Here is a 15,091-nt window from a genome sequence, read left to right on the forward strand (position 1 = left end):
TAACCTTTGTCGTCATATTTTCAATAATAAAGCTTTTTTTTTTATTTAGCTGTAGGCTTACCTGCTGTTTCCACTGCTTTTTTTTTTTTTTTTTTTTTTTTTTTTACTTGAAAATATTACAACTTTACCATAAAAGGGCAAAATTCCTTCAGGTAAAATCAAACGTAAATTTACTTTTTGCTTACATTGCTTTAAACATGAAAAAAATTAAAAATAGAATATTAATATTAATCTAAAATGATATATGCAATTGACATGGCTTCTGGTGAATTAGTTAAACCTGCTGTTACTGACATTGTAATGAAGAAAGTCAACTAACGGTCAGCTCTAAGAAGGGCTGATGTTACCTTGATGCTGCTGCAGCAGCAAAAACAATCACATAAAATGCATCTAGAAGGAAAGAACTACCATGCTTCAATTTGTTATTTCCTAATATAGATACAAATAATTAACTGCCTTTTAAAACAATTTTAGACTCGTTCATGTCGGTTTAATTTATAATTTCCGGGGCACAGATCGATGCAGTTGGATTGCAGAAATAGAATTCGATCCATTGATTAAACGAGTAGTCGATGCACCCCTAATTTATAATTTTTGGTCCATGTTACAGATATGCAAGAAAAAAAAAAGCCATTGTTGATGAAAAGCAATATTCCAGTCTGCATCTTGCCAGAAGCCATAAGCCTACATGACACAAAAAGAAGAAAAAACCTCTGTTCAGATTAATTATATTTACAATATTCAATTATAGGAATGCATTAGAAAATATATATATATTTATAATTTTTACAAATATAATTACTGTTTTATATATTACTCATTTCTGTTGTATGCTATCCTGCACAGGTTTGATCAGTTTCAATAATTTATTGTTTGATTAAATGCAGTCCACACTCTAAAAAAAATGCTTAAGTAACAAAAAAAATAAAAAAATCTATGAATCAACACCATTTTTAGCAGTAGTAATGGCGGCAGCTTATTACAGGTAAAACAAACTGAGAGTCAAGGTACAGAAATGCATGCAACTACTCCAGCATATAAATAGCCTCTAAGGTTACTGTTTATCTTAATTTAGACAAGTCTAAAAGATAAGTAAAAAAAAAAAAAAGATGCAGCAAAAACATAAAGCAGAACCTTTTTACTTTGAACTTTTGGCATTAAAATCTTTGCTTACATGTTTTCCAGTGTCTTTATATAGCTGGCAGGTAATTTTTACAGACACAGAATATCATTTAGACATTGTTGTAATCCAGCTAGATGGTAATGGAGGCATTTTTCTCACAAAACACCTGCTGGAGATTAGATAAGAATGTGGAAATCAAGTGCAAATAAACTCCAACCCAACAACTAATGAATATATGATATTCACTGTGTCATATATTTACATTTGCAGTTTGCCTTTATAAAAAAAAAAGTTTTAATTTTTAAAAATACTCTAAAAATGTGAAAGACTGCATTGATATCAGCGACGCTTCATCGTGACCTCAGCAGTCCAGTGAAGACCCATAAATCTGGCACAAAGAGTAGAGCTATTTCAAGGGTGACAAGCTGCGGATACTCTGCACGTAGGAGTGGGATAATAATAATGATATATCTTTTTACATATCCACAGCAATGATTCTGTCCTGAAATGTTTCCTGCAGAGAAATAAATATGCCAATGATTTCAACACACTATAAAATCATAGGTATAAAAAAAATCTGAATGACATTCATGGAGATAAACCAGTCCTATTTTTTTTTTTCCTGCTATGACAGCAGGAGCAGAAAAGGTACACTTCCACAGGTCAAAATTGATGTCCTAGTTGTTAATCCTGTGGTCAGTAATGTGGAGTATGGCACTTCTTTTTTCCATTTTGTCTGTTTTCTTCCTCCATTTTAATGTTGAATCGTGCTGTGCGTCACTTTTCAGAGCTTGTGACTTGTTCGTGTTTATGTTTGCCTCATTAATCTGAAGGTCAAGCGGATCAGCCAGTGGTTAATGAGCCAGTTCAGGGGAAGACGTCATCAGCCTCATCGACAGGAGCGCCCCGGCCAACACATGGCAGTCGATTTTTTCAGAGAATCCTGAACAGACTGAGAAGCCATTGTGCTGTTATGTTAAATGCTATCGCTTTAAGTTTTGTGACTTTTTTTATATAAAGAAAAAAACAAAAACAAATTATCAATAAAAACAAACATTCATGTATTAGTTTCCAGGAAACAACTTCATATCTTTCCTTTTTCCATCCAAGACAAATCTAAATTCTACTTTAAATGACCTGCATTTTTCAGATAATTCAGAAAAGGATTTTTTTTCTGGCATAAAAGATTTAAATTTAGAGAAAAAACAGCTTTTACTTTTCCTAAACGAAGCTACTGGTTTGTGCTGTTCTCATTGGCTAATGTGGAAAAATCCCACAGGCATCAAGCACTTCCTGTGTAGAACCAAATCCAATCGGCACGCTGCCTTCCTGTGGATGTGTCTGATCAATCACTGGCTGCATTCTGTCAGTCAGTGCAGGCAGGGTCCAGCAGTAAATGGAAAAAGATTAAATTCAGACAATTGTGTCATACTGTAACATCTGCTTAATCTCTAATACAATCCAATGATCAAAATGCATGGATTAACATCATTTTATGCATAGTAATGCTAATCTAGGAGACCAGTCGGTTGACTGCATCTCATCACTGGATTATTGGTTTGCTATGCAATATTACTTTGATCACATCACCATCTAATACCTATAGGTTCTGATAAAAATTTGCATTTGGAATGAAATAAAATAGGTTTAAATAGTTGGAACAGTGTTGAATTGTGCCCCAGCTAGAAACCTTTTTTCAAGACACCTGGAGGACACATTTTTTTCCCCCCATAGTTTACTGACACAGACTAAAAAAGGTGAATGAGGAGTTCTTTCCACTGCTGTCATTGAAAATGATTTCCAGCAGAACAAGCTGATGTAGCACAGCAGGCTTTTGCAGAGCCGGTCTGAGTCAGTTTTGCTGAGTTATAGTAAATGATGGTGTGAGCTGAGACAGATATACACAGATGTTCACAATACAGTGAACATCTGCGTAATAATTTTTCTCTTCTGCAGCTGCAACAAACGTCAACACTTTCAGTCCAAACCTGTTTGAATAGGGGGAAAAAATCATCTGAAATAAAGAATAAAAAGGAAAAACAGTAATAATAGATAGTTTAACGGATAATGTCATCACAAATTGATGTTCTATTAATGCATCAACATCATAATTAGTCTGTTTTAGTGTTTTATTGAAAAAAATATGACATAAATAGTTTTTCAGAACTGCATTATCACTCTACAGTGCAATATAATTTACAAAAGATAAAAAAAACCCTGTACAATCTGAGTTCTGCAGGAAAGTGGGAAGACAGTAGAAAAATAAAGACCTAAAACAGAAACACTACAGTGCTCTGGCAGCCATAAGGTTGACTCACAAGGACGACTAAGATTAAACCTTCTGTAAGACTAAAATGAGTGCATTTTATCCCTGCAGGATTTTGTTATTATGACTGCAATACCAGTTAGCATTCATAACCGATAACCACCCAAAGAAAGTGTCATGTCTGCCATAACCTCACCAGAACTGGGAAAATGTACAGTGCATTGTAAAAGCATTAATACCATTTAAACATTTCCACATTTTGTCAGACTGCAACAACCTACTCTTGTGAGTTTTATTTGGACTTTAGTTCATAGACCAACCTGAAGAAGTGAATATTTGTGAAAGAACCTCTGAGGTGAAGAACCTCAGCTTTCTATAATCATATATCTTTGAACTAACAGAAATATTAAAGTAAGAATTTTGCAAAAAAACTGCCAAGATGCCCAAAGTAACACTTGAGGAGCTTCAAAGGCCCACAGCTCAAATAGGTCTCCATTTGAGCTCGTCTTTCATGGGAGTTTTGCTGAGTCACCATTTTCAGGACAGTTGTGAGTGAAGTATATATATATAAATATATATATATATATATATATTATAGTAAGGCTTAAACAATTTATTGGATTAATCGTGATTAATTGAAATTTAGTGACGATTAATCGTTAACTGAAGTGTAAAGACCCTACAAACCTACTTAAAGCAATACTTATACCATCATTGTAATAAATTTGATAAGCTTGCATTTAAGATAAAAACAAAAAAAATTTCTGTCAATATGCTCCATCCAGACCTCCTGAAGTAATCCGATTATAATCGTTTCATCGAATAAATAATCAACAGATTAATCGATTTGAAAAATAATTGTTAGTTGCAGCCCTAATATATGTATATGTATATGTATATATATATATATTTATTTATTTATTTATATAATAAAAAATAATGTAAGTAAACCAGTTAGAGACTGGTTTGCTTGAGACGACTCCAGATTAGGTTGGAGGGTTATCTTCCAGGTCAATCATGCCATAAAGGTCTAAATGTCTAATGTCTAATTATCTAATAGGATGTCCAGTCAAATCCAGAACTAAAACCAATCGAAAAGCTGTGGCAAGTGTTACAAAATAAACAGTTAATAGATGATGTACATCCCGCCTCACACTGGTTAAGTTGTTCAGCAAATAAAAAAGGGCAAACCTTTTAGTAGAGCAATAAGCTTGCAGAAAAAAACTTCAAATGTATAATGGGAGCTGAAGAGAAATACATGCCACACTTTTCTGACTTTTCTGAAATTACTTTTTACATCTGTGCAGCACTTGTGTAGGTCTACATCCCAAAAAAGCTGTAGAATACTTTGAAGTTTGGGAAAATAAATAGAAATGGGACAAAATCTGAAAAAGTTCATAAGTTTTGAATACTTTTGGAATAGTGTGTAACTAGAATTTCTCCAAATTCTGCACATTTCACACGCCAAAAACTGTCATTAAAAACTGTTTGAATAATTCTTCACTCTGTGTATCAGCCAAAGCTGGATGAGGAAAGACAGATTTTATTTTGAACGTAAAGCAAATACGTAAACACCTATCTCTGGATAGTAAAGCAGTTTGTGCTTTTCTTTGGGGAAAAAGTTGTGCTAAGGAAGAAAAAAGTGCTCTAAAGCTTTAGAAAACATTCCACCATGCTTTTCTACAGCTAGATAAAACACCAATGTGCAATTAGCAATCTGACAAAAAATAGCAATTATACAGTTTGGCTCTGAGATTTCTGTCTTTACAATATAAAACTTAGCAGCACTTATCTTTAACATTCCTCTTAAGCTTATGTTTGGGTTATGTGTCTCTTCCTAATCCCTGACAGTATTGCACATTAAAACACAAAAACCTGCAAGAACGGGAAAAAAACTGCAACAATGAATAATATTTTCGCCCTGTTGAAATCTAATGCATCCTTTGCTCAATCAAAGCAAAACCAGCAGGAGGCTTTGTTAAAGCACATGTTGCAAAAGATTCTCTACATGGACGAAATTACAGCAGAGTAGTGTGCTTAAATTTGTGCAAATAATATTTCTTTTTTATCTATTTGACCATGAAGGATTGGAAGTTCTTGCTAAGAGACCAGCTCATTAACAATTAGCCTTTAAAACAAGTTAAAACCTTTTATTCTAATTTTGAACAACCCCCTTGCGACACTTGTAAATAAACATTAAATGTTAAGTTCAGGATGCTTAATGCAAAATGTGCAAACAAAAAAATATGTTATCAATCGAACGGATCTTATAACTGTTAAGAGAAACATACTGCACTATGTGTGCATGATGGCATGTAACCCATATTATAACACAATCAACGCAAGCAGTGTCACCATAAATAATATAACATGTTTATATTTGGTGTTTTGTGCACACTCTGCTCTTGCATGAGACTTTTAAAACCCGGTCACTACAAACTGTCATGCAATTATTAAAAATACTAACCAGGTTAAAGTTAAAGAACATTTAATCACCTTGCAGTCATATCTCTGATTCTGTTGTCAGAGGCCTTGCTTCTAAAGGCAAAGAGTCCAGGGTATATTCAGTGCTTGTAGCCAAATCTATGCTTGTGTCCTCAAGAGCGCAAACATCAACGTCCCTCATCAACTTGCTGTTGTCCTCCTCAAACTCCTCCTCCATCTCAACTTTCTCAAGAGCCACTTCGTTCTCGTAGCAAAAAGAGTTCCTCAGACTGGAAGCATTGGATTTCTTTTCAGCCAGCTCCCTGGCAGAACAGGTGGGAGTGCTGGGCACCTCATAAGTGTTTTCAAAACGAGAGTAGTCAACTTTGTAGTAGTTCTTCTCTTCAAACAGGACTGGCTCGAAGCGATGGCCCCAGAGGATCTCGCCAGCCACGTAGGAGCTCCGACATTGAGTCGTCATGGCAGTGGCCTCCACCATGCCCTCAAGAATCACAACAATCTCAAATTCAGAGGTTTCCAACTCCTGCTTGTTCATCTCGTAGAAAGGACTGTCCTCGTCAATCTCGTGCACTATGGTAATTGGAGACACGAGGAAGATTCTGTCGATCCCACTGTCAAAGCCGACATCTATGTCTACCTGATCCAGGGGGATGAACTCTCCCTCTGCTGTGGTGCGGGACTTGAGGAGCTGGGCCCTGACATGAGCCTCTACCAGGTGACTCTTCCTCAAGTTTCCCACCCGCCACATCAGGCAAAGCTTACCATCCCTCATTGCTACTGTGGCGTAGTGGCTGAACACCAGAGTCTCATTCCTCTTCTTTGGTTTTGCCATCTTGGCCATGACGGCACCAATAATAAAAGCATCAATAATGCAGCCAACGATGCTTTGAAACACCACCATGAAAACAGCGATAGGGCATTCCTCGGTCACATAGCGGTAACCATACCCAATTGTTGTTTGGGTCTCGACTGAAAACAGAAAGGCAGCAGTGAAGCTGTCCACATTGGAAACACATAATTGAGTCTCGTTCTCCAAGTCCCCATATACCAGTGCCACAACCCAGAAGACGAGTCCAAAAAACAACCATGACAAAAGGAAGGAGAGACAGAATATGACAAACATCCAGCGCCAGCGGACGTCCACGCAGGTGGTGAAGATATCTGCCAGGTAACGCTGGCCTTTTTCGCTCATATTGATAAACTGCACATTGCAGTGGCCATCCTTGCTTACGAAGCGACTCTGACGCTGCTGCCCTGCGAGCGCCTTGTTTACATTGCCATTCCCGTAGCCGTTTGGAACGGCAATAGACGCTAACTTCATGCCATCTTCCTCCGAGGACACAATACTGTAACGGTGGCTACGCAGGCTCCCCATGACTTCCAACTGTGGGGGCTGGGCCGCTTCTGCTTTGGAAAACAGTTTCAGTTTTTGGTAGAAGCGTTGGAGAAACAGTTTTGAATGTTGCAGGGGACAAACTAGGGCAGAAAATGTGGACAACAGGACTCTGGCCTGTACGGAGGCTGCTCTTCTCTGGCACCGTCGGTGAGGGCAGTTCACTCCTCTCTGACACTTGCTTTGAACGTCATCAGTAAAAGAGGCTATGGAATATAAAGACAAAGACAGAAGCATGAGATCAAAAACTAACATGTACCAAGTTAATAGCATTATCCATGTGGATGCAAATATAATTGTGCGTTCATATTCATCTAGTTTTGGGATGTTTCTTCAGAAAAAAATAGCGGTTCAATACACTATGAAGACAGTACAGATGTTTATCTGTGCACACCACAGAAATAGTATCCATAAATTTCTCTTTTAGATTTCTTAATTCAAAATGTTGATGAAGCAGTATTACTGAACTAGTAACCTTGAATTTTGTCCAGCCTAGCACCAAGGGCAACAAAAAAAAAAGACAATTTATTGACATGTTGCATGTGGTATGAGAAGACCAATAGAATATAATACCACAGGCAACAAAATGCAATTGACATGCTGCCTGATGTGCTCTACTAGTTCTAACATAACCCGGCTCTCCTATTTATCTGATGGTAATTATACATGCCTAGTATTAAAAAACTTAAATTTATAATTAAATAAATATTTAAAAAGTTACACATTTTGTTTTCCCTAAATTAGTCATTTAAAGTCATTTGGGGAAAAAAAACTGATAAGTAAAACATATGTTTCCTAAAAAAAAATAATAATAATAATAATTAAAAAAAAGCATTAATAAATAATGTAAGCTCAAATATAAGGAAATCAATGGAGACAAACCAAAATTTGGTCCAAGCAACTATAATAGGTTTTTTTTTTTTTTTTTGGTTTGTTAATCTCCTGTGGACCTAATATGTGCACAGTGCAGAGGTTTGTTGATGAAAATAGTATCTGTTGGTTCAATGATCGCCTCTTTACATAAAGCATTATTTGCCTTTTGGCCTCTCTACATCAAATCACTTAATGATGTTATTTGTAGCATAGTGATAAATGAAGAGCTGCAGAATCATCACAGTCTGTGATTGTTTGCTTTGCATTTCCTATCTGATGGAGCTAACTACTGAGGCAGATGGGAAGTGGATTATATAAAACTGCTCTCTTTTGTATTTCAAAAATCAATATATCAATAATTTAGGTAAAGATATGTTTAAACTAATTAAATTTATAGATACAATTTAAATTTCCAAAATTTATCTAATTTTCTTTTACATTTTAATTGATAGATAAAGTGAAGTATTTAATGATTTAAAAAGCTGTATCCGCGCACTTACCCATTAATCTGAATGAATGAAACAAATTTATCTCTTCAGACAAAATGTGAAGTTATAATTTAGCTCATTGCTAAATATTAAAACTGAAAATTGTAAAGGTTAAATGAGTTTTCGAATATTATAAATATTTGCCCTCAATAAATTTGTTTTTTTCTATGTACAAAAAAAGAGACATCACCTACCTGTTGGAACTTGGAGCGCAAACTGGATCTTCTTTCACTGTTAAAAATATGATCTGTTCCAGATTCACAGTCCTTCTGTCTCTTGATATTTTGTCCGGTTTGTTATCTTCTCCCGCCTTCCCTTGAGCAGCTTTGAATCCAGCCATACCCCTATCCAGCGATACTGAAGCAGATAGTTGTGGTTCTGAACAGAAGACTTTGTAAAACAGTCGTTTACAAAACCCCGCCCCCGCAGCAGAAACAGCCAATAGGAACCAGGTGCGCCTCTTCAAGGTTCTGACAGTTTTATATTTAGTTTTGTCTCATATAAATAGTAAATATGCAGATTAACAGTTTATTTGAACTAAAATTAGTGGTTTACCTTCGTAATTAATCCATCCAAAATAAACTAAGTGCTAAAAGGCAGATTTGAAAGCCGTCTGCGCCGCTTATACCATAAGTGAACACAATGCGGCGCTGTTCAGCTGTTACAAAGGCTGCTCCGTTAGGCGCTTAATGAAGAGCCGCTTGCCACTAATTTGGGAAGTAAGACATGTAGAAAATCTGCTATGAAAACACAATTAAAGTAATCTTTTCAGCTTTTAAATGTATAATTAGAGGGATATAATGCATCCCTGATAAGCATAGACATTGCATCAGTCAGTTTTCCCTGTAATTAATTTGATAATTGATAAAGGTTCACATTGGCTTTTTTTTTCTATAATCTTTTTTTCTGCTGTAACACCAGAATTTCCCTAATGTGGGCAATAAAGAATTTCTATTCTATTCTATCCTTTTCTATTCTAATACCCTGTGCACTAACATGTTCCTTTATATTTGATACCCAGCGCAATATCTATATATATATAAATACCCATCTAAATACCCTGTGAAAAAAACCTGTATAATAATCCTGCTGTAAAAAAAAAAGACTTCAGCTGTCATAAATATATAAAAATATATATATGTGTGTGTGCGTGTGTGTGTGTGTGTGAAGATGCACTGTATATACCCCCCATGGACCTTTTCTGCCTTTGGCACATTCTTTTTGACTATTTGAGCCAATGTTACAAGTAAATTTCTCCTTTGTTAGATCAATACTGTCAATCAATCAAGTCAATAATTTAATCCATCAATAAATAGAATAGAATGAACCTTTAATATCAAATACTATTATTATTATTAGTTTTGTATAATGATTCCTTTTTGATATGCAGTGATGCAATATCCTAATTTGGTGCTAAATGCTTGATAGTAACAAACTAATTGACAAAGATAAGAAGTTTGATCTCACTAATACCCTCTGACCCCACCTTTATTTCAATACTTCTTTTAGAATCACATGTTTTTTTTTAACTAGCCCTAAAAATAGCTACAGCTTGACTTGAATGGGCCATTCTAATTCATGAGTTTAAATGGCCCAGGCAAAGTCCAAACCTATATCCAAATTAAAATGTTATGGCATGATTTGAAATAAAAATGTGCTCATATGCAATCTATTCTGTCCGACTAAGCTTGGGCTTTTTGTGAAAGATGGGGCAAACATTTCAGCCATGTGCTGTATTTCTTGTGGAGAAATACACTAGAAGACAAAGAGCTATAATTGTAGTTAAAGGTGATGCATTAAATAAAGAAATGCAACCTTAAGGGACAAAAGATAAAAGCTTTATTTGTACTAACAAGGTGGTCATTTATCTTACTCTCAACTTACTTCTTACAAAGCAAACAATAAATTAAAACTTTGGATTTCAATCTATATACAAACACATTGAAAAGGTCTGACCTTTTTATACTAACTACAGTAGAACAATGCATATATATATCTTTCTTTACAGAGAAGTTTGTACAACCACCTCCTCAGGGGTGTTATTGTTGGTCCAGTAGATTTGCCCACTTTCTGTGACTGATGGTAGAAGCGTATCATCCCCATTAAGATGTCTTGTCTCTCTTTCGTAAGCCTCTGCACAGATCATGGGCACAGAAACCCAGGTGGTCTCATTGAAGAGGGCATAGTCCACCTTGTAGCGCTTCTTTCCCACTTTCAGAATATCCTGAAAACGTTGCCCCCAGCGAATATCTCTCGGAGTATATGACGTGCGTGTCTGGTGGAGCATACCTGTAGAGTCTCCTGTATAGGTGAAGGAGACCACCAGTTCAAAGTTCTCCTCTTGCAAATCATCGGGACCCATTTTGTAGAGGGGGCTCCCTGGTTTTAGCTTGTGAATAATTGTCGTAGGAGTAGCAAGGACAACATGGTGGTTTTCAAGCTCTATGTCCTGGTACAACATCCTAACAGAACCAACTTTTTGCTTTACATGGCGAACAAGATAGGCCGTGATTACCCCTTCAAGAATGTGATTACCTCTGAAGTCTCCAAGACGCCATGAGAGACAAAGAACCCCATTTCGTAGGTTGACAACTGCACAACTGCTAAATCCCACTGTCTGAGCCCTCTTTCGGGCAGAAGCCATTTTTGCCACGACAATGCCGATAATAATTGTATCAAGAAAGCAGCTAAATACATCATGGATAGTTACCACAATAATAGCCCCAATGCAGTTTTCCGTCATCCCCCTGTTGCCATAGCCAATAGTTGCCTGGGTCTCCATCGAGAACAGGAATGCTCCAGTAAAACCACGCACATTATCCACACAAGGACTGTTATCTACACTCTCAGTGTCTCCGTGTATGTAGGCAATAAGCCAATAACAGAGACCGAAAAACATCCAGGTGACAATGTAAGAAAGTGAGAAGAGGAGGATCATCATGCTCCATCGAATCTCTATGAGGGTGGTGAAGATGTCCAGCAAATATGGGCCCCAGTCTCCGTGGGGTTTTTGGAATGACACCAGAAACCGGCCATCTTTTTGCATGTAGCGGATCTGCCTTCTCTCCTTTCCATTTTTCCTGCAGGATGTATGAACTGAGGTGTAGTAGGTGTCAATGATCTGTTCATCCCTTTCAGCATTCATTTTGATGATAAGGGTCTTTCAGTCTCCTCTGGAATGAAACAATGACATGGCAATACAGATTATTGTGTAACATCATTACGTTTGTTCATATCACAGAACATGTGACTGTAGTTTCTGCTCTATCAAATACAGTTATAAAACATTCCTTTATACCCCATTCTGAAATGTTTTATTGCATGAAAGTTTATATTTGTTGTCACTCTTACTACTTTGCTTCAAATTAAGAGTCACAGCATATCTTAATATGTTTGCTTTATGGTTCAAACTTCAAAGTAGCTAGACTTTAACTTTACCCTATAATTTTCAGAGGTGTTTGAAAAGTCATTTTATTTTACTGTCTTGTCCTTGATAAGGCCTTCAAGAAAACTTTCCTCTGTTCTACTTTTCATTGCATGCCAAATAAGCAGATTTGGTGCTTTTAAAAGCTTATGTAATATATCATAGAATTCAGTGATGATAATGCAGGACTTTTTGCAACTTTTTTGTACGAAGCACAAAGGGGTGAGTTAATATAGAGCCTAATATAAAATACAGAAATAGCAACCCTAACTTATCATGAAAACTGTCAAGCATTCCTAATTTAGATTTGCTTTGCATAGGATAGTAATTGAGTTGGTTCTCGCCTGATCTGTAAACCAGGGGTCTCCCAGTCCACAAGGTCTGGTGTCCTTCAACTTTTATGAGTCACTGCCTCACCACACCTGAGTCAATAATCAGGTTGTTAGCAGGACTCTAAACAACTTGACTGCATACTAAGAAGGTAATTCAGCCATTTGAAAATTTAGGAGGGATGAACCAGTGACACACTGTAACCAAAGCTTTCATAAGGACAAATCCACCTGCAACCCTAGAAATGTGGCATAAAACTCATAGCTTTCCTGTAAGATTATACTCTTTCTATTAAACTAGGGTCACTGTTTTGACCTTACTATCAGACATGGAAATGGGCCTTTTCTCAACAATGTATTTAACCGTGACAGTTAGAGAGAATGATTTACCTAATAATAGAAAACATAATTTATAATCTGCTGGGCTTATCTCTTTTGTATTACACTTTGGTTTGTGATATTCCAAATTTGATCTGATGAAGACCAAAACGTTTCCTTAAATGAATAGGGAAAGTTTCAAAGAAAGTTAAATAGATATTTCTATCCTCCAGAAGCCCAAGCAGTTACGCAGAATCGATCTCAGTTCACTGTTAGTATTAATAAGTTTCGGCCTCTTTAAGAGTAAATAATTGACTCGTCACTGCTTCTAATAGATTTCACCTCCAAATGCTACAGGAAATGTCAAACTTTAACCACACGTCCTCCTTTCCAGAAAAACATAGGACAAACGCCAGCGCATTTCTATCATATTTTTTCACTGACAGCTGCTTAACATGCCACTGATAACATGTTCACTATTCGGTTTATTTCAAGGCATGTCAGTGATCAATAATAAAGGTTGTCCTTCCTCTGAAACTGAGGTTTTATTGCCTTAAGGAAGTGAACGTGTGGCTAATGTGTATCGCAGTTTATGATGAATGGTTTATTATGTGTTCTAATTTTAACACCTCATATGGTTTAATTACGCAACTGAAGGCGTGAGGATTGCAGACTGTTGATTATAGTGGACGGTAGAGCCAAGTGTTGTTAAAACAGTGTTCCAGTCAATCAGATGTTATCAAAGGCCCAAAAAAAAGGCTACTGTTAGTGAGTAGGTGAGGAATGGTATTCAATGGTATTCAAAAAGGTCAATGAAAAACAGGCCATCATGCAAAATAAACTTTGGTAACAGAGCAGTTCAAACATAAACCAAACATAAAAACCCAACAAAATGTATACTGTAGCTGTTTTTGTTTTTCTTCTAAACAGTCAAGGATTTTTTTTTATGCAAGATAGTTGCAGAAAAAGTCAATAAAGAAAAAACAAAGCACTGGAGACAAATTAACCACCATGAAGAATTTAAATAATCAGTGTTTCTGATCATTCCAGTGACTGGTTTCAAGCCAATCACAAAGTTAAATCCTGCTGTTTAAAACTGATTTATAATTTGCATTATGGGCTGGGTTTAATAGTAGGACAAAAAAAGAGACAAATTTAAGTTTAGCTTCAAATCAAGACCCCACAAACAAACAAAAATAAGATTCAAATACTATAGTTAAAATATCAAACAAGCAATTCTGTCATTGATTTCATTTCACTTTTCTGAAATATCCAAAAAATCTATTAATTATCACCAAGGCTGGAGATCACTTGTTTTAATAGCCGTTGAAATAAGTTGCATAAAGTGTTGGATTAAGCATATAAAGTTGTTATCTTCTGTGCTTTGGTCTGGTATAATAAATGAAAGATGTGAATGCTCAACTTACTTGAAGCGTAGAAATCAAACTGGATTGCGTGTCACAGTGGCCATAAGTTCCTCAGAGCATTAAGCAAGGTGTGCTTCCAGCTAAAATAACCTTCAAGGGTAGGAGCGATTGACATTGTTGGGGGCTGGCTGCGTCCTAAGGCAAAGTCCCGTTTTTTGTTGTGATATCACAGTAATCACTCCCACCTCAGAGCCCATTGGACACAGTGGAGATTTATGACCTATGGAATATTTTAGAAGTTTTTGAGACAAACGGAAAACAAACAAACAAACAAAAAAACATAATTTTTTTTGTCCCCAGGTCCAGGATTTGGCCACAATTTCGTTCTGATAAGACAAGATCTTACCTGAGCCGCTGGGATGGCGGTTAACTTGGAGGGCACATCTGAAGCAGCTATAGGGTGTATGTTCTGTAAGGTTGCTTCAAAATAGGTCAAAAACGTCAAAAATATCTTGTGTGTTTTAAGAACATAAGTACAATAAATACAAGTATATTTAATAACCTTTGACCTTTCATGGAGGTTAAGCTATCTGATTTATTGCTGGTTTTGTAAGACTTTAAGTGAAAATTGAGATAAGAGTTATTCTACTGAGAGATAACACATGTGGAACAGACCACAGCTTTATAACGATTAAAAAGAACAAAGGCAGACCTAATAATATTCCTATATTACAAATATTACCAACACAATTCTTTTCATTAATTTACGGTAAGTAAAAAAGCAGTAAAAAAAACAAAAACAGGAAAATTGTAGATAAAAAAATGCATCCGTTTGTTTTTGCATCCCTTTAATCCTTTAAAAAGGCATCAATTGGGAAAAGAAAGAAAAATTGCTAGGATTTAGTAAGAACCCAGTTGTATTAACTTAATTTTAGAGAGACCTGTTATAAAAAGAGAACAGATATCTGACTTTTCACATATTATCATGACATCGGCAGACAGATTTTCCATAAAAGCCTTTAACTTTATTTATGGATACCTTTTTTTTTTTTTTTTTTTTTTTTT

General features: G+C 36.0%; 2 protein-coding genes across 2 annotated transcripts; both read right to left on the reverse strand.

Moving 5' to 3' along the window:
- Nucleotides 1–4,303: 4,303 nt before the first annotated feature.
- LOC107083127 (inward rectifier potassium channel 2-like) lies at nucleotides 4,304–8,938 on the reverse strand. The gene is made up of 2 exons (XM_015372127.1): nucleotides 8,783–8,938; nucleotides 4,304–7,433 (listed from the first exon to the last, which is right to left on the reverse strand). The coding sequence occupies exon 2, from the start codon at nucleotides 7,207–7,209 to the stop codon at nucleotides 5,893–5,895; it is 1,317 nt and encodes a 438-aa protein (XP_015227613.1). The 5' UTR covers nucleotides 7,210–7,433; nucleotides 8,783–8,938; the 3' UTR covers nucleotides 4,304–5,892.
- A 1,652-nt stretch (nucleotides 8,939–10,590) lies between these two features.
- Nucleotides 10,591–14,126, reverse strand: LOC107083136 (inward rectifier potassium channel 16-like). The gene is made up of 2 exons (XM_015372135.1): nucleotides 14,087–14,126; nucleotides 10,591–11,761 (listed from the first exon to the last, which is right to left on the reverse strand). Exon 2 carries the CDS (start codon nucleotides 11,731–11,733, stop codon nucleotides 10,591–10,593), a length of 1,143 nt encoding a protein of 380 aa, XP_015227621.1. The 5' UTR covers nucleotides 11,734–11,761; nucleotides 14,087–14,126.
- Between the last annotated feature and the right edge of the window lie 965 nt (nucleotides 14,127–15,091).

This window comes from Cyprinodon variegatus, unplaced genomic scaffold, assembly GCF_000732505.1.
Source record: "Cyprinodon variegatus isolate N-32 unplaced genomic scaffold, C_variegatus-1.0 Scaffold69, whole genome shotgun sequence".
Taxonomy (NCBI): domain Eukaryota; kingdom Metazoa; phylum Chordata; class Actinopteri; order Cyprinodontiformes; family Cyprinodontidae; genus Cyprinodon; species Cyprinodon variegatus.